General features: G+C 48.7%; 1 protein-coding gene across 3 annotated transcripts in view; it reads right to left on the bottom strand.

The window, feature by feature from the left end:
• VIPR2 (vasoactive intestinal peptide receptor 2) overlaps positions 1 to 22,104 on the bottom strand; it is a 100,106-nt gene that overhangs the window by 68,328 nt on the left and 9,674 nt on the right. For 2 of the 3 annotated variants that reach the window (XM_032244855.1, XM_032244856.1), the window contains exon 3: positions 2,382 to 2,489. In XM_032244855.1, the coding sequence (XP_032100746.1) occupies positions 2,382 to 2,489 (108 nt within the window). Of the gene's footprint in view, positions 1 to 2,381; positions 2,490 to 18,869; positions 21,929 to 22,104 lie in introns of those variants that run through there. The other variant, XM_032244857.1, reaches the window with a different exon arrangement.

The following is a 22,104-nucleotide window of genomic DNA, read 5'->3' as shown; positions in this document are numbered from 1 at the left end:
AACAAAAATGATGTGCCCACTACAGACTCAGGAACAGCACTCGTAATGGTTGTTATAATGATAATAGTCACGTGGTAGTGGCAGCTATGACTCACCGAGCTCTCAGGAACGCTGGGCTCTGTGCTTGCAACAGCCCAGTTAATCCCGACAACCACAGGAGGCAACTCTCTCATTAACCTCAGAGACGAGATGGCCGAGGCTGAGGGAAGTTGTGCCACTTGCCCAAAGTCACACTGCTGGTGAGCGATGGGCCAAGTGCCACACCTGACAGCTTGGCTCTCAACTGAGCAGGGCACTTGCAGGTCCTATCCTGAGCCTGGAGCCAGGACTTGGGTGGGAGCTAAGCCTGTCACTCATCCTCTGCGAGATGCAGCCCTTTTTCCTTCATACAAGGATCAGTGTTTACCAATCCAAAGAAGATGCTTAAATAAAACTCAAAAAACTAAGCCAGTAAGTCATTCTATGAAGTGCAGATTCTCTTACAGGTTCTCCATCCTTTCTGACTTCTCACTCCTGAGACACATGGGGCAGATGTGGAAGGACAAGAAATGGCAACCTGCAGAGAGATCAGGGAGGTGCAGTGATGCCCAGGAGGGGCAGAGAGGCCAGGAAGATGCAAAGAAAGGTTGGGGGCAGGGGGGGGCGCCATCCTCTCGCCCACTTGCCAGACAAAGAATACTTGAAGGCCTGCCTTAGGGCTTCAGTGCTTCTCAGCGACTATTCCAAGCCCCATGAACCTACATCATCCTCCACTCAGGGCTGCGCTGATGCCCCTTTGTCTGCTGCACCTGGACCTATGTCTGTGCTGGAGGGGGCTGAGCTGCTGCCCTGGGTCTGGCTACAACAGCACCATGCAGAATTGGCAGGTGGGCACCAGGAGCAACTGGAAACACGGAGAGCAAGTCAAGGGAGAAAAGCCAGCACACAGCTGTCAGAGCTGCCTCCAGGGCGCTGAGCATGGGGCATGAGCAAGAGCTGCTCACGGAAGGCTGTCGTCCCGTGGTGAGTCCTCCTGCCTCTCACCCCAGCTCTCTGCTTCCCTTGTTCCCCTCTATGCAGACAGTTGGCTCACTGCCTCCTGGAGGGGATGGGGACAGGAAATACCAGAAGCACCTAATCCTCACAGCTTTCCCCGAGCACCAGCGGTGAAGTCCAGCCCAGGTGGGAGAGGGGTAAAGTCTTGCTCGGGTGGGGAGAGAGCTTGCATCCCAGGTCCTAACTCTGCAGGGCAGGAGTTTGCATTCTGGTGTTTGCCAATGTGGAAACCACAAGACTGCTGGATGCTTTCTGGAAGCCTCAGAACCATGCCATTGACTAGGAAAAGCTGGAGTCCATGCCAATTCACTCCAGATCTCTGGAAGAATGGATGTAGCCCAAGCTGATTAGTAGAAATGCTACTGACCGGAGGGGCAGTTCTTAAAGTTCAGGTCCTCTAAAGTGACATAGATTCTAACTTGGGGGTGGCCAATGATGCTGACACAAGCATGGTCCCCACCTTTAGGCTGCTCTGCTGGCAACTCGGGGTGAGGAAGTAAAAAAATCTTCCTTTCAGAATCTGCTTTTCCTCTGTCCTAATCTCTGTTCTAATATTTTGCTTTAACACTTCAACATTATTACTTCCCAGCATCTTTACCCTTTAGCCTCTGTCCAAGATAAAAGCAAATTCTCCATAGCACTCCAAGGTATTATGCTTTCTGTTTCCAGATGTTTCTTATGTTTTCTATTTTTCTAAATAGAATTTCTTCACATTATGAAACTCTGAATCACTCACAAAAATAATCAAAACCCTTCTGTGAGGATTCAGCCAAGAGATATTTGCAGCACCGCACATGGAGCATGCCCTGGACACAGAGAAGGAGCCTGGAACCCCAGAGAAACTACAAATTCCAGGCAGCATCAAACCTGTGAGGCAGCAAGTACGTCGGGGGAGTGGGTTCAGTACACTAAGTGCATCCTGGGGCCTCTCTCCTGAGCATGGAAGCTCTGGGTGCCACACTTTCCCACTTCCCAGAACCTTCTAGAGCATGTTCTCTGGGGTTCACAGACCAACTCAGCAGAAGGAGGGGAGCCTCCTTTATGAACCCTTTGCATTCCCCCCACTCTCATGCACTTTTCCCATGCTTTGGTTTCCATTTGGCTCCTGTGTCCCCTGGTTCTTTCCCTGCAATTGCCCTGCTCTCCGGGGTTTGGATGAAGGTAGGCAATGCCCTCCTGCTCCCTAAGACGGGCACTCACCCCAATGTGCCATAGCTGTTCCCTGACCCCCAGGGTAGCAGGAAATGCCTGAAGGAAAGTGATTTTCCTGCTTCTTGGATGGAAAAAATGGATGCTCAGACGCAAACACCGTGGGGGAGCTAAGGAACTCAACCCATAGACGGTACCTGCTTTGCTGTAAAAATTGCTGAAGACTTTTGGGCAGGGCACCGTGACTGTCTCTCCCACATTGGCAGGCCGCCAGCACGTGATGTTGTCCCAGACGCCACTGCAGGCTGGAAAGGAGAGAAGCAGAATGAGGCAGGCACAAGGTGACAGAAGTGTCACAAATGGAAAAGCCATTAATGAGATAACTGCCTCACTAACTCCTTTTCTGTGAAACACACACCAACACAATTATTGAGGCTATAGTTAGCTTGTGGGTTCATCTCAATTAGCTTTGGAGGAATAATCACACGGTGACAGAAAGCATTTGAGTAATTCAATGTATACTATGTTCTTTCTGAATTTTAAGAGCAATATATACTATGTGCTTTCTGAATCTTTAATATTTCTTGTGATCAGCATTTCCCAGTGTGATGAAATGGGCACCACTGGGTATTAGCTTAAGTCTTGCAGACTTGGGCCTGTGGGGGAGGAAGACTCCCGGGGAAAGTATGCTTGTGCTTCTGGGGAATCTGACATCACTGATTATTTGCAAACTGAGGTATTTGATAAGAGTTTGGTCCTCTCAAGACACCTTATTAGCAACAAAATCTTAGGTTACCTTCGTGGAGTTATCAAATAATTTGCATAATGCATAGATTAAACATTTTTAGATCTCTTATTTGGTCTTAACCACTTGGTAAAGGTAAGTCATAAAAACATTGCATTATCTTCCAGATGCAAAGCACTAGGGTTAGAATCATTTAATGATTTTTCAATATTGCCCAACAGTGACAGAATCCATGTTTAAATCCAGGACTTTTTCTTACATATCCATGGTATTTATACTATATTTGAGACCTCTAAAATTTTATCTTTTACTTAAACCTCAATATTGGAAAAGCAATGTGCTATCCTAGGTAAAAACCAACAAACAAACTCTCAGACACATGCCACCCAGACCTGTGCAGGAATACACTCACGGAGAACACACAGCTTTGGTGTGAACACAGAAGTGTTTTACTTTCAAGAATACAGAAATGTCTCTGAAAAGCTGGGCATGAGCTAAGTTTTGAAGATGAAAATACTTTCTAAATACTTTCAATAAAAGTGAAAATATTATTTATTATAAAATAAAATTACATATCAATATTTAATAGATCCATAAATTCATATTACATTAATGTTAACATATTTAAAGAAAATGTTGGTTTTCTTTTAAAATGTTCAAAACAGGTGAACATTTTAAAGCCATCACTGGAAACTCCAGATGTGCCTTGGGCTCACCAGGCATCAGCCCCCATGTAAGGGTGCTTACAGTCTAAGTTGTAGAGTTATTTAAGTGCTAAGCTCGTAAACCAAGCACCTCTAATGCTGGTGTATAGGGGAGGTGGTGGAGAGGTATCAGGTTAGGGTTCCCAGCAGAGAGTGAACAAGGTGGAGAGGAAAGTGAAGATGTCTAGGCCTCCAGTGAAGACTCTGCACATGATCAGCAAAGTTTTGTCCGTCTCCTACAAAACAGCAAGCTCTGACAGTTTTGCGGCTGGTTATTTTGAAGGTTCAACTCTTCACCACAAAATGACAAATTTCTGCCTTGATGATAGTAACAATTAAATAATATTGTTATTTTAAAATAATGGGCTGGGTGTGGTGACTCATGTTTGTAATCCCAACACTTTGGCAGGTCAAGGCAGGAGGATCCCTTGAGCCCAAGACTTTGAGATCAGCCTGGGCAACACAGTAAGACCCTGTCTCTATAGAAAATATTTAAAAATTAGCTGGAGGTAGCAGCGCAGGCCTGCAGTTCCAGCTACTCAGGAGGCTGAAGTGGGAGGATCACTTGAGCCTGGAGGTCGAGGTTGCCTTGAGTCTAGATCACACCACTGCATTCCAGCCTGGGCCACAGAGTGAGGCCTTGTCTCAAAATAAATAAATAATAAGATAATGTATAATAAGATAACTAATGCATAAATTATAATGCAATAATTATATGCTGTATGATACTAATTCCTGCTTTAAATTTTAACAGATACTAAATTCATACCACAACAAAGTCTTTGCATTACAGTAGGATTTGATTCAAGTGTCTAGAGCTTATCATCTGGTCCCTTCAATGGCTGGGTAAAGTCTTCCCTTCATTGGTTCCTTATTGAACAGCACGTGAGGCAGCGGAGCTGGCAGCTGTGAGGATGCGAGGACGCGGACTCGAGGGCTCAGGACGCTGAGGCTGACGGCAGCCGGAAGCGCAGCCGGAAGTACAACCACAGCGCTGGGGCGCATGCGTAGCAACGGCCGCGCCCTCCGGGCCGGAACCGTCTGGGGCGGGGAAGACGGGAGTTTCTCCCTCTGCTTCGCAACCTCACGGAGAGGACAGCCAAGAATTTGAAAGGACAACTCCAAGAGATGTCCCTGCAGCCTTGCAGACAGAAGCAGCTGTGTTAAGTAGCCAGGCAGAGCGGGGGAGAAGCAAGACAGAGGCCATGATGCCCTTCCCCCGCACTGGCAAGGGCTGAGGACGCTGCAGGGAACCGTGTTCAGGTGGAGTCCTGGACTCTGTGGCTGCAGCCTCCTGAAGGGCGGGCCACGGCACCTACCTGGGACCAGACCTGGCCAAGAACCCCGACTGTGAGGGGCAGGGGCTCACGGCGCCTACCTGGGACCAGATCCCAACTGTGAGGAGGAGGATCAGGTGCCTACCTGGGATCCGATCCCGACTGTGGGGAGGAAGCTCATGGCGCCTACCTGGGATCCGATCCCGACTGTGGGGAGGAAGCTCATGGCGCCTACCTGGGACCAGATCCCAACTGTGAGGAGGAGCCTCAGGCGCCTACTTGGAGCCAGACCCCTGCCTGAGGATCCCCAATAGGCAAGGAAGGGGAATCCAAAGGAAGTGGCTCTAAGAGAAAAAAATGGAACCCTGAGATCACCTCATGAATGTGGTATCTGGAGAATGTTTTGCTGTTGCTGTTCTGGCCCGAGGTTTGATGCCTAACTATTGACAGGTAGGTGAAAAACCCAGCAACAGAAAAAGGAGGAAAAGCGTCAAGTTATGAAGAAAGAAAATGTTGAATCTTATGTGGCTCACTGTGATGGCAATGATGTACACCAGCAATGTGAAGTGATTCTGTCAAGACGCTGGCGGGATAATAAATTATACTTGGGTGGTGAGAACAGCACAGGAGAGATTGATCCTTATTCTTGTTAGAAATCTAATGGACACTGATGTAAATTGGGAGGAAGAAAGAAAAGAAACAGCAGCATAAGTATGCTGTTTAGAAATAAAATAAATACCAGAGAAGACATAAAAGAGATGCTACCATAGGGCTGAGAACTCGGATGAGGAGGGGCGAAGAAGGGGCCGGAGACTATTATCTTCATCAGCCTTGTAGTATCATTTGCCTTTTACAACTTTAATATTTGAAGTGTATCATAAAGATAACCATTTTTAAATATTTACATTTTTAAGAAACATTGTGTAGGCCAAAGCAAAATAATGCAGGAACAGGCCATCAGTTCAGTGTTGGATGTAAGTGATTCAAATTTGGTGCAGTAAATTTGGGAAAGGCAGCAAATCCTTCTGTTGGAGAGTGTGCCGAGGCACAGGACAGCATGGGAATAGAAGGGGAGGCAGGCAGGGCCACCTCTGAGAGGAGAGAAGCACAGCCATGAAAGCAGTGGGCAGTTGAGATTTCATGAAAAAAAAAAAAAAAAAAAAAAAAAGGATTTGCAGATGGAGGTAGTGAGAAACAAACAAAAGTGTTTAGATGAGGCAGTCTGGGAAGTGGGACTTGTTAAGCTCTGGTAGCAACCTAGGTTTCGAGATGGTGATCATAAAGGTCACTCGAAAAGTGGAACATGTTTGTATCAAGAGACTGAAAAGTTACTTGGTGAAATTCAGTGGCCATTTCTAATTTTTAAAAACCCTAAATAGTAAAATAATGAGAATCCCTTAACATCACAGAGAATATTTGTTAAAAATAGCAAGTATTAACCCAGGTACTGTGGTGAGTGCCTGCAGTCCCAGCAATCCAGGAGGCTGAGGCAAGAGGATTGCTTGAGCCCAGAAGCTTGAGTCCAGCCTGGGTGACTGAGTGAGGCCCTGTCTCAAAGAAAAGAAAAGAAAAAAAATAAGAGGAAAGAAAGAGAGAGAAATGAAGGAAGGGAGGGAGGAAGAGGGGAGGGAAAGGAAGAAGAAAGAGAAAGAGCAAATATTATTAGACATGTTTAAACACAATTGTACAACTGAGGAGCCAGGTTGGGTACATACAATCCATTATTATTCAACAATGTGTCATAAGTTTCAGCTAAAAGAGCAGAAAAAAGAAAACGAACTGAAGTATAAATTGGTAAAAAGCAGAGAAAAAACCCTAGAACTGGACTTTCTGTATAGCAACCACTAGCCTCATGTGGCCATTTAAATGAAAGCTAATTAAAATGAAATGCAGTTAAAGGTTTGGTTTCTCAGTTGCAACCACCACATTTAAACTCTGCAGTGGAACACGGCTGGTAGCCATCACACCGGTACTTCCACTACCATGGGAAATTCTACTGGACAGCACTGTTTAGGGCCAGAGTTAGACAAATGCAGCGTAAACCTAGCAAACGTGTCTCACAAATCAAGAAGCAAAAAGAGAAAAGGGCGATGATACCCCTCAGTTTGCACACCGAGGTAGAAGCTCAGAGGAGCCACTTCTCTGGGTCATTGCTCTTCAGCTTAAAAGTTCCATATAGATAATCCAAAATACCCATGAATCAATATAAATGAGAAAGTTATTTCACTTATCACCCCAATCTTCATCTTTCAAAACCTGGCAGAGGGGTGGAGAAGGGGCCTTCTCTGATAATCAGCAGCCCTTCATCCGAAGTGATAGCCAGGGCTTGGTGGGCAAGCCTGGCTGAAACAGGACTGCAATCTGTCTGCTTTGGACATTTCACCTTAATTAGAACACAGCAATGCGTGTCACCACTAGCACTTAGAATGCATCGCCAAAGCCCCCAAGCTCAGGCTTGCTGGCTGGGTCACCCTTGGCCTTTGAGGGTCATGCCCCTGATGTGCTGCCTGGAACCTCCAAGGTCAGGGCACTGGGAGTGGAGGAACTCAGTCTGGCAAAGCTGGTGTCCGAACTGCCCGACACCCTATAGCTGCCCTTCTCACCTCCGATTCTGCTGCTGCTTCCACTCTTTCCTAAGCACACAAGTCAGCTTCCTGGAGCCACATGCTTCCTTTCATATGATACCAGCTTAGGCTACATTTAGCTAAGTAGTCAGGCAGCCTGTGTGAGGCATCGATTTGTTTGTAAACAGCAAGGTCTTCCAGGGCTACTGTGAGCTCCTTCTATCCCATGCACACCAGCTCCACCCATTGGACATGGGATCTTGTCCCCACCCTGCTATGTGGCCTTGTGACCTGTGCTGACCACTCAGACTGGCAGGCTCTGCTTCCTTCTGGAAGGTAGTCATCATGGAAGGGTTAGAGCAGTTGGTGGGCACCCTGGCTAGAGAGGCTGCAGGGAGAAGCGAGGCTTAGGCACCTGTTGAGTGTAGGGAAAGAACGGCCCAGGCGATGTGGGCAGAACCTTCTGGGCTGACCTGAGAGCCCTGGGAGGGGCCAACTACTAATTTTGAAGCCAAATTTCAGGAAATTTGTGCCATAGCCATACATAACTAACCAGGAGCAAATCTTCCTGGGAAGCACACAGCTGGCGGAGCAGTCACATGGGCCCTCTAGGGTGCCCCACACCGGGTTGGCGCTGGCATGGTCAGTGCCTGCGTGGTTGGTGCATTCAGGGAAGCAAGTGGGCAGTGACTGGTGCTCAGTCACAGGGGCCTGTCGGGGGCTGGAAGCTTCCAGGCAATGAGTGACTTTTTGATGTAGACTGCCCGTGGTGACTTCCTAACTTTTTGCCTGAAAATCAGCTTAGTCTCCCTAAAACAACATTCTAGACTAAATGGTTTAGAAAAACTGATCTGGTGACGGTGCATGCTCCCAACATTTCAGAGGCTTTACAGTATCTTCAACGGAATACACAGGGTTTGGGAAAGGCTTCGGCTAGAACAGGTTCTTATCAGTATGCTGGGAATTCCTCCAGGTGCAATTCTGAGGAACACAGCAGTAACTCATTTATGTGACACCTTCCAGCCAAACAGGAGAGTGCATCCAGTGGGGAGGAACCTGCAATCTCATCACATCAAAGAGGCTGTCTTCTCTCGAGACTCCCTAGGAAGACCTGGCTCTTATAGATGACATTAAAAGTGTTATTTTGAGTTGTGGATTTGGATTCATTTTCTCATTATTTCAATTTCAATGACATAAACATCAATTAAATATCAAGAGACTCTCACACGACATGCTTCCCTTTATCTAGGAAATGACTTTTACAAATATTCCATTTTGTCCTCCCAGCAGCTCCCTGAATGAGGTGAGAGCCCCTGTCCTCACAGTGGGGTGGAGACCAGGTTCACAGAGGGGAGGAAACACACTCTGAACCACAGGATGGAGTGTGGGAGCTGGCCGAGCAGGTTGGGCTCCTGGGTCACTGCCCTTTCCCTAGAAAGTCACCTGCTGTCCCAAACCTCATGGAACTTGCTTTATCACTAGTGTATACCACACAGGCTTCCTGTGACTTAATTTCTCCACGGTTTTGTAATTATAAAAGCACTGGTCATGGAGCCAAAGGGCAGGTATGTGGGTCCAGGATCCTCTTTAAGCCTCTGGTGTGAATGGAGATGAACCCCTTTGCATGGCCTGTGAACAGATGGGGTAACAGTGAGCATGTCACCCATGGTGCCGCATCACGCAGAGGCAATGCAGGGCATCACGTTGGAGGTGGGGGCTGCACCTGCTCTCCTGAGACATGGACACAGAGAGGTACAACTCCAGCTGTCACCTGCATCATGCTTGCTGCAGCTCATGCTCTCTTTGGACAATGAGCAGCTCTGGGAAGTGGTGCCCTAGATCTTCCCATGCTTCCCCCACACCCTCCTTCCATCTCAGAGTCACCTGCCCCTAACCTACGTGCAACTCCGCAGAGAGCGGCAGCTGAGGGTGGGTGGCCTGGGAGGCCTGGCTCATGGGAGGCCGTCCTGCTGCTGTCATCAGTGACCACCAAGTGTCAGCAGGACTGGGAGAAGGGGCATGAGGGCTGAAGCTGCTTCATCCCAAAAGGGCTGGGGAGCAGCTCTAGGAACCAGCAAATGGGGAAAGGAAAGCTGGGAAGCGAAGCCTCCTGAGATTGGCCATTGGCTTAGATCACAGCTTGCCTCCAATACATTTAGGAGCAAATATTTCCAATCACATCGTCCATTCAAGAAAGCTTGATTTATGTCTCAAGTGACAGCCACAAAACTTCCTCCAGAATCTGGGCAGAGCAGGAAGCCTAGCTAGTTCTCACACAGAGGTCAGAGTTCAGGGCCATCACAGTCATTGAACACTCCTCTTTCATGGCAAATAACAGGGGCTGAGGGATGAGACTCTCTTTCTGCAAGGGGGGCTGCTGAAGTCCTTGTGACCACTCCTTCCAAAGGTGGGGGTTTAATACCAGCCACGTGTCTGACTGGCTGAGTTCTCTGCAATCCTCACCACTTCTGACCCAAATGGTAACAGCCAGGATTCTTTCTGGAGGCAGCCATGAGGAAAAGGCCTGCAGGAGGAGTTCCGATTGACTGGTGTGATGGAGTGTACTGCTGGATGCCATTTTCCGTGTCTCGAGGAGCCACAGGTGAAAGCAGTCAGCCCAGTCTATCTCAGGGAACGAGCTTAAAACATGGGTCCCGATGTAGCAAGACCAAGGCGGGAGAACAGCGTACTCAGCATCCCACCTCCCTTGCCTCCTGATTCTGCCTCTTCGTTTGTGGTGCTTCCAGATTCGATGGGTTTCTACCATGAATCAGGAGATGGAGGGAAAGGAAGAGAGAAACGGAAACGTAGTCGCCATTCAATGGCAGGCATGAGCCCAGCTCCGCTGGCCCTTCTCTTCCAGCCCAGACGGAGATGCATGATCAGGTCCAAGTTCTTTTATTATAGAAAGTGACTGGTTTTTCTTACCTTAAGAGAAACCAGAACAATAGCACTTCTTGTACCCTGGTAGTTCTTTGTATAAAATCTGCTGTGACCAGAACAACGTGGCTTCCGTGGTCCCATGGTCACTTGGCGCCGGTGCACAGAGCTACTCCTGGATGCTGTCACCGGCACAGGCTCTGCTGTCCTGAGTGTACAGAGCCGAGGCCCATGTGTGCTGCACAGCACTTTGTGCACTCCCACAGACCCACACCTTCAGAGGAAAATTAGCAGCACGATCCCACATTTTGGATGTGGACATCTGAGGCTGTGGGGGCAGAGTCAGGTGGAGGCAGGGCAGAGGGTGACCGGACACCCCTCCTGAAATGCAGCACTGGGTCCCTCCAGGCTTGTGGCAGGACCTCCCTGCCTGATACTCATCGACTGCACACCCGCCCCCTGCCGGAAGCCCCACTCCTCCCAAACTGCTGTAAGTACCCACACCCCAGGGGTTCTGGTTTAATTTGCCTGGAGAGTGTTTTTATTTTTTTAAGACTCTTCATGGTTCCAAGCACACCCTGGGCTGAGGCCCAGCCTTGGAATGCGGAGGCTGGAATGGGGTCACTGTGCAGCATGGTCCATAGCCACCCATTTAAACAGGCCCCCAGCAATTCTGACGACGGGCTACAGCTCCCCAGGTGGAGACAGGAGATAGGAAGGATGGGCCCAGGCATGCAGGGATCCCGCCCCGCAGTTCCTGGCTGCCCCTGAGCATGTTGCTAACCCTAGGCCTCAGTTTGTTCTTCTGCAGAATGGATATGACAGCAGGCAGGAGGTGATCACGAGTACCACAAGGCAGAGCTGGGTGTGAGGCAGCGGCACTCAGAGCTCCTGCAGGACGACACGTGGCCTGTGTCTCCAGACTCAGACTCATGCTTGCTGCTCCCCCTGCACCTTCGGGAGCCCAGACACAGATGCCCAGACCAGCCTGCTGCACAGGGGGCTGTGGAGGCAGCGGTGTGAGGCAGAGGCCAAGGCAAACCCCTCCCCAACGCTCTGACATGGGAACTTGTTCATCACCAGAAGCCCAAGGGCAGGGGGGCACCACCAGTCCCATCTCCCACATGTGTAGTGCCTGAGGTGAAGCAGCCAGCGGGTGCCTAGCCTCTCCCCAGCCCCCATACAGCATCCTCCAGGGTGGGGTCGTGTTGGCTGAAGGGCAGGAGGGCCTGTCCTCGGGAAGCACAGCCTGGCAAGGCACGCCCACTCAGAGCCATCCAGAGACCCATGAAGCCTGGTGGGTGTGGTTGGAAGAAACACCTGTCCCCCTTGGAGAGGGGACAGCATGCTGGGGCCACCCCCAGCTTTGAGCTTGTTTCTGGTGGCATCTCCCATCATGGGCCCCTGACTTCTGCAAGGGTGCCTCCTGAGCTTCCTGCACCTGCTGGGGGTCGTTGTGGCCTACCTGGGCGGGATGCGGGCAGGGACAGGGAGGACATCGCACCACAGCTGTGCTTATGTTCTGTATTTTGGTCTGGGGTGGTTCATGCCAAACTAATTACCGAACATCCCTGAATGGGAAAAAATGTTGTGTTTTTCTCACTGTATTTGTCATCCTCCTCATCTGTCTCTTAAATAAGGAGCAGCCTTCTGCCGGGGAGAAAAGCAGGCAAGAGTGCCTGGTGCAGAGGGTCGTCCAGGAGGCAGCAAAGCAGGGCTGGATGGCCCCACCTGAAGTGTCACCAAGGAGGAGCTGCCCACTGTACCTGGACCCCTCCCAGGTCACGAAGGCAGGGACAGAGGGGTCACCGCCAAGTCCCGTCACACCAGGCTGTCCTGGGCTACCGGGATTCTTTTACAGGAAACAGCCTAGAACTTTTCATTTCTAAGGTGACAATACACATGGCTTACTTAAATATTTCTTTAAGATTCCAAACATTTTTCCAGGTGTAAATTTTCAAATTAGGAAGGTAATCTCTGCCCGCTGGGAACATGTTCCAACACAACACAGCACAGGCAGAAGAGTGAAGGCCTCACGTTGGCACCACTGTGTAGTAACAGGCTAGTGTGCAGCCTGGCAGCAGGCGCAGCTGTGCAGGCCCCATCTCTGTGTCCCGGTGCACCCTATTTATGTTGGCTAAGAGGCTGGGCCTTGTTGCTTCTCACCTCTGTGGGCAGGTGTCTTTGTCCCTAGTATTTCTGGCCAGTCTTTGAAAATGCATTTTCTAACCACCCTAGTCTAAGGTATGATTTGCTTTCCTCATTTAATATGTTTACCTCCAAATTTTAACATTTAAGCTTGTACTTAAACAGGGGCCATCCAGCCCGACTTTGTCATCTCCTGGCCAACCCTTGGCACCAGGCACCCTTGCCTGCTTTTTAGGCTTGGACTTAAAGTTTGCAGCTAAATGTATTAAATAAGCTTTGGGGCAGAAACCTGCATGGGAAGAGAGGAGGCCTCTCCCTCCCATGCCCAGGGCGTGAGGTGCTGGAGGGCAGGGTAGGAGACTGCCCCAGGGGTTGTGGGGCTCCCGCTGACCCGCTCGGGAGACCTGGGTGGTCATCTCCCTCCTTCCGGGCTGCTGTTCTGATTCCTCCTTCCTCATCCTGCTGGGCTGACTCTAACATACTCCCAGGCCAGCTCCCTCTGCACGGAGGTGGTTCCCAGGGCTCCGTTTTCCTAGGGGAGGTTTTCCTGCAGGTCCTCTCCCTCCACAGGGGAAGGGGGCAGTCATGGCATTCTGAGGGCAGAGGTAGCTATCAGGACGCCACTTCTGAGTCCAGCAACATCAGGGACTTGCTTGGGAAGAGGACCCTGCCTGCTTAAGGCCATAATGAATCTGAGACTCCAGGAGTTCATTTTGACACTGTTATACATGCTTAGGTACATGCGCATGTGATACACAGAAGTTACGTATGATTTCTTTTTACAAAAATAGGATATTATACATATGGAAATCTTCCTTGCTTTCCCACTTAATATATCATGAATATCATGCATATTTTTCATGCTATTCATGTACAACACCATCATTTTTAATGGCTGTATAATATTCCACAGTACAGTTCAATGCCCCATTTGTAATAATCAATATCCACTATATTTATGATATAAACAAATGGCAATAAAATAATTGTCTGATAGGAAATCTAGTTATTCAGTATTTAATAAGGGCCAAAAATACTTGAACTTTTATCCTGTCATTTTAAAAGGAATTGTGGTTCTTTCCCAATCAATGAGGAAATGTGGTTCTTTCCCAATCAATGAGGAAAAGCCCTTGTTTACTGTAAATGCTAATTAATAATGTGTGGAGAATAATTAAAATTTGAGAAGTCAATGTGGTTAACCTCCAAAGACAACTGCTTGGGTACGAAACATTGATAGATACTAAAGCTAAGACGTGAAAAGTTGTTGAACCAGAGCTCACACCACTGTGCTAGCAACCTCACAGGTGACTTGCCAGACCCGTTTTGACTCCCTGTGAAGGGAAAGAGAACGCTTGTCTGTATGGAGTTCTGGAGGTCACTTCCTAACCAAGTGACAAAGAACATACCAGGAGGTCAAGGGCACGATGGGCAGCAGGATCGTGTGCTGGGAGTACACCAGCAGGCTCATAGCATCCCCAGATATCTTCCTCCCGAAAGCCTTGGACCCGAATCTAATCAAGCTTATAGCACTAAATTCTAGTTCAAAAGAACCACAGAGAACAGAGGAAGAGTTCAACACCAAAAGCAAATGCTGTGAGAGAATGTGGGCTGGTTAGGGGACAGACCTGCCTGTTAAAATGCCTTCATTGTCAGAAGGCTCAGGCCCAAGTGTCTTGGACCTCTAAGAGTCACAGGTCTGTAGCTGCATTCACACTGTTCCCCAAAATATGCCCTCTAGAATCTGTAAACACAGTTGGAGCAAATGCAGCAAAGTGCTGCTGAATCCAGGCTGTGGAATGCAAGAGTATTCCACATATCCTTCCAACACCACGATTATAAAACCTTTCAAACATTCAGAAAGAAGACAGCATTTCCATGTTGGAAAACTGCTCATTAAGGTGAGAACGAAGACCAGGCATCCTTTACCTGCAGAGTTTTGCCTGGCCCTGGAAAAGCAGGAGCTCATGGAATCCTGAGTCCTTGAGTGAGCAAGGCACCTGGGGAGGCTGTGATGGGAAGCTGCTGGCTCACCCAGCAGAGCTAGCTGGCCCCCTCCCATGGGGCCCCTGAGGTCATGCACCAAAGGCTACACAAACAGAACTGAGGCAGTGCCTGGCTGGTGGCAGAGAGAGGCTGCAAAGGGCAAGTTTGCTCCCATCAGAATCTGTCTTTGGGGTCTGGAAGTCATCTCCTGAGCCACCTGCTCCCCAGGGAAGAGACTGAACTGGATAAAAACAGGCCCAACAACAAAGCAGAGTGGATGCTCTCACCTCATTTTCTGCCACGGGGTGGGTCTGGAGGGTGCTGGCAGTGTTTCTGAGTCCCTGCCACTAACGGGAAAGCACAGGGTCATGTACAGGTGCAGAGCACACCTGTGGGCCTTTGTGTCCTCTCCGGAAAAACAACTGCTGAGCAAGGAGATTTCCATATGAGCTCTAAAATGCAGATGTAACAGAGTTTCTAGAAAAACCAATTATTTTCATTTTGCTCATCAAAACCATTGATCGTCTGTGACTATTATCAGTTTAAAGGACTAACAGCTTGATGGAATGATTAACTGGTTGAACTGGGAAAATCTATTTTTTTTTAACTTTTATTTTAGGTTCTAGGGTACATATGCAGATTTGTTACACAGGGAAACTCATGTCATGGGAGTTTGTTGTACGGACTATTTCATCACCCAGGTATTAAACCTAGTATTCAATAGTTAACTTTTCTGCTCCTCTCCCTCCAGCTGGGGGAAGACCCCAGTGTTGGCCAGGTATGGTGGCTCATGCCTGTAATCCCAGGACTTTGAGAGGCTCAGGTGGGCAGATCAATAGGTCAAGAGATTGAGACCATCCTGGCCAACATGGTAGAACCCCGTCTCTACCCAAAATATAAAAATTAGCTGGGCATGGTGGTGTGTGCCTGTAGTTCCAGCTACTCAGGAGGCTGAGGCAGGAGAATTGCTTGAACCCAGGAGGTGGAGGTTGCAGTGAGTCGAGATCACACCACTGCACTCTAGCCTGATGACAGAGTGAGACTCCATCTCAAAGAAGAAAAAAAAAAAAAGATCCCAGTGTCTGTTTCCTTCTTTGTGTTCATGAGTCCTCATTATTTCATGAAATCTTTGTCCATTCCTATCTTCAGGATGGTATTGCCTAGGTTGTCTTCCAGGGCTTTTATAGTTTGGGGTTTTACATTTAAGTCTTTAATCCATCTTGAGTTGATTTTTGTATATGGTGTAAGGAAGGAGACCAGCTTCAATCTTCCACATATGACTAGACAGTTATCCTAGCACCATTTATTGAATAGGGGGTCTTTTCTCTATGGCTTATTTTTTTCAGCTTTGTTGAAGATCAGATGGTCATAGGTGTGCAGCCTTATTTCTGGGTTCTCTCTTCTGTTTCATTGGTCGATGTGCCTGTTTTTGTACCACTACCATGCTGTTTTGGTTATGGTAGCCCTGTACTATAGTCTGAGGTAGGGTAATGTGATGCCTCCAGCTTTCTTCTTTTTGCTTAGGATTGCCTTAGCTATTTGGGCTCTTTTTTTGGTCCCATATGAATTTTAAATGTTTTTTTTTCTAGTTCTATGAAGAATGCCGTTAGTTGTTTAATAGGAATAGCACTGAATCTGTACATTGCTTTGGCAGTATGGCCATTTTAATGATATTGATTCTTCCTGTCCATGAGCATGGGATGTTTTTCCATTTGTTTGTGTCATCTCTGATTACTTTGAGCAGTGTTTTATAATTCTCACTGTAGATATTTTTTACCTCCCTGGTTAGCTGTATTTCTAAGTATTTTATTCTTTTTTTGGCAATTGTAAATGGGACTGCCTTTCCTGGTTTGGCTCTTAGTTTGGCTGTTGTTGGTGTATAGGAATGCTAGTAATTTCTGTATGTGAATTTTGCATCCTAAAACTTTGCTTAAGTTGTTTATCAGATGAAGGAGCTTTTGTGGTGAGACTGTGAGGTTTTCTAGATATAGAATCATGTTGTCTGCAAACGGGGATAGGTTGACTTCCTCTCTTCCTATTTGGATACGCTTTATTTTTTTCTTTTGCCTGATAGCCCCGGCTAGGACTTCCAATAGCATGTTAAATAGGAGTGGTGAGAGAGGGCATCTGAAAATCATTTTTTAAAAAATGCTTTGTCCTCTGTGAACCATGGCCATTTGCTCTGACCAGAATCATCCCAGACCAGACAAACTGACCCCTTCTTGCTGACCTTGCAAAGCCAACTGGCATCCATGCCTACAGGGAGGACACACAGAGTCTTTCCTGCAGTGTAAGATGTTCTTGGCCAGTCCACACGGTCCCTGGGTGAGGAGGACACCGGGAACTGTGGTTCTTTCCTCACTTTAGGCTGGACCAGTGGGTGCCCAGGCATGGAAAGGCCACAGAGCTGGTCCACGGTAGCCCAACTCTCTGGTTGCTCTCAGAGTCTGGGAAATCAGCACCTTCTACAGCAGCTGCCCACCTCAGTTCACTAGAAAATTCTCCAGTATGTCCTAGGGCCAAAACCTGGCTACTTGTGATTTCTACCCCCGACCCTAGTTCTGCTTTCTGGGGCCTTCAAGGGGCCGCTGCAGTTATGACAAGCTGCAGTTTAGCATGATTTCCATCCCTGCCTTAGTTTGACTTTCTACTCAGAGACCCTTCAAAATAACACCATTCCTGGATATCTGGTGTCAGCCTGGACACTCAGGGCCATCACTTCCCAGCTGCCCTGCTGACCATGCAGAGCAAAGACCCCACAGTGCCCATGTCCCGAGCTCAGGGGCTTGTAGTTGAGAGGTGGATGTTTTCGCAGAGCCAATGCCAGTGATCCCGCCCACCCCATCAGGGAGTAGTGGTACAGAGACCCTCAGAGTTCTAGTAGCTGCATTCCAGAACTTTCTCGCCTTAGTGTTTATGGTAAACAAAGCTCCAGCGTGACGCTGATGAAACAATGCAGGAAGCTAGATGTGACACCACCCAGGTCCAGATTTCACCATGCTGTGGGACGTGAACTTGAGGGGTCTGGTAAACAAATCTTCCGCTGCATCTGGAGATTCTGAAATGGTAGCCCATACTGCCAGGCTCCTGAACTCTCTCTGTCAGTGACATCTTTGAATGCTGCCTGTTCGGGTGACCAATTACAATATATCCTGTTACTCTCAGTCCTACAGAATCCCAGTTATTCCAACACAAACACTGATTATACAAATCTACCAAATGACAGATTTTCTTTCTTTTTGTTCTAAAGATGCACGTTTACATCATTTCTTCTTAAAATATTTGCAACTGAGATAAGGAAAGCTACATCTATGCATTCGCTACGCTGGGTATGATGCCAAATGCCATTTTAGAAATGCTGCAATTAAGAACGATGACAATAATTGCTTTTGGCAGAAACAGAGAGGGAAGAGCCTTTGGAGGGAAATACCCAAAGCAATTACCTGTCAAAACTAATGAAAGGAGAATACCCTGGAATGCATGGAGTGCAGATATGAGAATGTGCTCTTCTCAGGAGACAATCAGCGGAGGTGTCAGATGACCACACACTGGGAAGGGCCTTAGCCATAGCTAAGAGCTGAGAGACTAACCGCAGAGATATTCAGAGAAGGGCCTCTGGGTGCGACAGTAACCCAACCGTCCACAGAGGCAGAAACAAGGCAATACACCGTCCAACCAATAGGCTGCTCTTGATGACTTAGCACAGTTTTTAGACAAGCTCCTTACACTTGGCAGTAATGAGCATTCATTTCTACGGCAAATGTTTACTGAGCATCTGCTGCACTGCCAGGCACTGTACTATGGCAGGATCACCTGCCACTGTCTGGGGCTCCCTGACCAGGGCTTTTCCTGCCAGAAAGGACAGCAAAGCTTAGCACTGCAAACAGCCTCAATGTGGAGATTTGCTCCTAGCATCCCCCTGGCTGGTAAGTGTCCGCTCCTGGTCCCTAAGAGAAAGAGCTAAGCAGGAGGAGAGAGTGCCCTGCAGCAGAGCAAGGTCTCCAAATGCGTTTAGAATGCTGCAGAGAATATTTTACAGATTTTTTTCAGACGACTCAGATACACTGACATTCTGTCTAATTGGCGCGCTGCACGCATCCCACCCTTAACAGCCAGATGGTGAACTACAGACTGTGCGTCAGGAGACACCATCTCCCGGAACACTGCCCTTAGACGGCACCTGGAAACTGGCTCACAGCAGAATTCTGAATTTGAGAAACAGCAGTTTGATGATGGGTTGGGTTCAGGTGGACTCCACAGACAGGGGACACATTCTGGTACCTGAACAAACATTAAACCCACAACTCCAAACCCAGAAATAACCAAAACAATAAAATGAACAAGAGGGTTTTTCAAAGTAACGTATATGAAGTCCAGACAGAACCTTTGTATTTTTAAGAATGCACTGAATCCAATAAAACCCAAACATCTAAATATGCTCCAGATTGAGCCTTGAGTCAGTCCAATACATGTGGTTGGGATCCCTGCCCAGCCATCACTGCCTAAAGAGAAAGAATCATTGCAAACACCTCGAAGATGGGAGTCTCCCCCACGCCTGCAGCATTCTCCGGGCCCTCAGCTTCACACCAACGGGGCGCTGAGTAAACGCATGCGGATATCAGGAAATCGGATGTGTGTGCTAAATCGTCTGTGAAATGCCTGAGATGCTTGCTGTTGTTACCTTCAGAGACAACCTGTGCTTCCTTCCACATCAAATATCCTCAAACCCTTCCCCTGAACTCCTGCTACTCAGGATGCTGCTGGGGCCACAGGGGCTCTAGGGCTAGGACCATGTGAGGCCTGCCTTGGAGAGGGTGAACATTCATGCCTCAGAGCATGGGGAGTTCTGCCATGCTGTTCCAAGGACAATCTTCCATAGATTATGATCAGGACTTGAGTCACTTTCTGGATCATCCCAGAACACGCATCCACAGTGCCAGGACGAGCCACCTACACCCACCTTGCAGCAGGACCTGACCGTGGGTCTCAGCAGGAACGGAGCCAGGTGAGGACACCTGGTACTGGTCTCTCCTTCAGGCTCCTGCTGCCTCTGCCCCTGCAGGATGTGACAGAGGGCCACCACCCCAGCTTAGTCAGGGCCAGCAGCTGTGCCCGGGGTCTGCAGGCTGGCCGGTCATGGTGTGAGCAGCTGCGGGTCTGGGATGTCTGCCCCATCCATACCCTGGGACCCAGCTCTTGTGACCTCACAGCCCAATCCTCCCCCAACCACTGGCTACCCTGGAGTCATCTGAGCCTGCAGTGGCCTCCTTGTGCTCCCGTTCACACCAGGACCTCCCTTCAGTCCCCCAGATGATTGCGGTCCTGACAACTAAGTAGAAACCTCTGCACTGCCCTGGCCACTCCCCTCCTGCCTCCAGGTCTCCCACCTGCGTGCTGGGACCCCTTCACCCTCTTTCCAGCAGCCTGGGCAGTCCCCACCAGAGGCACTTTCCTCGCCTCTGACCCTGCCTTCTTTGTTTTCCGTGAAATTCCTGGGGGAGTGTGCACTACTGTCCTGCAGCCTGGCCCTGGCTCCTTGGATCTTCAGAGGTGGCTCCTGGAGCTGCCCTTCCCACACTTGCCACAAGGACATCTTTATCTCCCACCTGGAGAAACTCGATCAGTGAGTTTTCTCACTTCCAGGAATGCCCTTATTTCTTCCAGAAATGACTGCTCTGTGGACCTTCTTGAAACACAGCTCACACACAAATCCCACTTCTCAGGAGCCTTCGGTGGTCTCAGCTCTGCAGGGCATGCTGACTGCTCCCCTCCCTCAAGTACTCCTTCCTCTCCTCCCTGCAGCTAAGCTCAGACCTGACATAGCCTTCTTCCACCTGCTGCACGCCAAAGCCCACCACCCTTCAAGCTCCACGGCAAAGCCAGCCTGAGCCCCAGTGAAAATACACCCTCTCTCTCCTGTGAGCTCCCACAGCACATTTTGGTGCCGGGAGACAATGGTCCTGGGGGCAATGGTATGCCTGTGTGCAGCTGTAAGAAGAATCCATCACCACCCACCTGGGGGGACAGGGCCAGGTGACCAGCTTCACACTCTGTCCCCTCAGACTGGCCTCTGTTCTTCCCTCATGAAACTGCCTTCACAAAAATTATAGCAGTGAGAAAATGATGGTAGTGAAAGAGATCTGATTTAACCACCCCCACCATCTTGCCTCTAGAAGCCCTCAATTATTCCTGGGCTTAGGTCAAGCTAACTTTTGGAGAATTTTAGGTTATGGTTTAAGTGATAAGAGCCCTTCCCCCAAACTCAACCACCTTTGTAAAGCTAATGAGAGACCACTGGGCCAAGGGAAGGAGAGGAGCCTGAATTCTGCTTAGGTACAGATATAAATTATTGCCAGCCATCATTCTGGACATCATAAGATATGCAACTTTCCCAATTACCCCTGCAGATGACATCACTATTGTGGAACCTAAGATTGGCCTTTTGAATTGTCTTTTCAGGTTTTTTGCATGTCTGACACCACGGCTCCACCTGGACCCACCAATCACTCCTGTAGACCCACCCACAAGTGATTCAGCCCACAGAGGACCATTTCTCACACCCCTGTGATGGTATCCCAATCAGTCAGCAGTAAGCCCCACTGCCTAGTCCCCCATACCTGAAACCACCTTTGAAAAACCCTAGCCTCTGAGCCTTTGATGAGGCTAATTTGAGTACCAACTCTGTCTCCTGCCCATGGCCAGCATCATGTCAATTAAATTCTTTCTTTATTGAAATGCTGTGAATTGATTTTGTTTATGCAGTGGGCAGGACGAACCCATCGGGTGGTTATGTTCTCCGCTGGCAAGGAAAGAGCTACAGGTAAGTTACAGATTCTTTGGAAAGCTCTGTTAGTAATCTGGGATGGAGGAAGGTTGCCTTGAAATTAACTGTTAATTCTGAGCCACAGAAGCACAGCCAACAGCAGGATACTTTACGGCTGCAGACATCTGAGCTTGCTCTGGACATGGCATCCAAGGCCTAGTCCCCTCTTCCAGACAGAACACGCTGCCTCTGCCCAGTCCATCTACACACAGAAAGGAAGAATGGGGTGGTCTGTGCCAGGGCTGTGATAGGGGAGACTTTGGCCAGTGGAACGAGGAGGGGTCATCAAATGTTAGAAAGAAGAACGTGGGGCCCTGCCCTCAAACTTCAAAGAATCAACGTAGACCAGAGAAGAGAAAATGCTGATTTCACAAAGTGGCTGGTGAACAAATGGAAAACCTTATTTCCAGTGTAAAGGCAAATAGAAAAATCTCAGGACTCCCAAACTCTTTATGCCAAAGGAAAAGTTAAGGATGAAGGTGAGTCACTCAAAACCCTCTTCCAAATGAACTGCTGTGACCAGCATCATGTATCAGCCCTCAAAAGGCAAATGGGGCTGGGCGCGGTGGCTCAAGCCTGTAATCCCAGCACTTTGGGAGGCCGAGGCGGGTGGATCACGAGGTCAAGAGATCGAGACCATCCTGGTCAACATGGTGAAACCCCATCTCTACTAAAAATACAAAAAATTAGCTGGGCATGGTGGTGCGTGCCTGTAATCCCAGCTACTCAGGAGGCTGAGGCAGGAGAATTGCCTGAACCCAGGAGGCGGAGGTTGCGGTGAGCCGAGATCGCGCCA

The sequence above is a fragment of the Sapajus apella genome, unplaced genomic scaffold, assembly GCF_009761245.1.
Source record: "Sapajus apella isolate SASKATOON/1434 unplaced genomic scaffold, GSC_monkey_1.0 scaffold56, whole genome shotgun sequence".
Lineage (NCBI taxonomy): Eukaryota > Metazoa > Chordata > Mammalia > Primates > Cebidae > Sapajus > Sapajus apella.
Note: the sequence above shows the minus strand (reverse complement) of the source record. Positions and strands in the feature narration are given on the sequence as shown.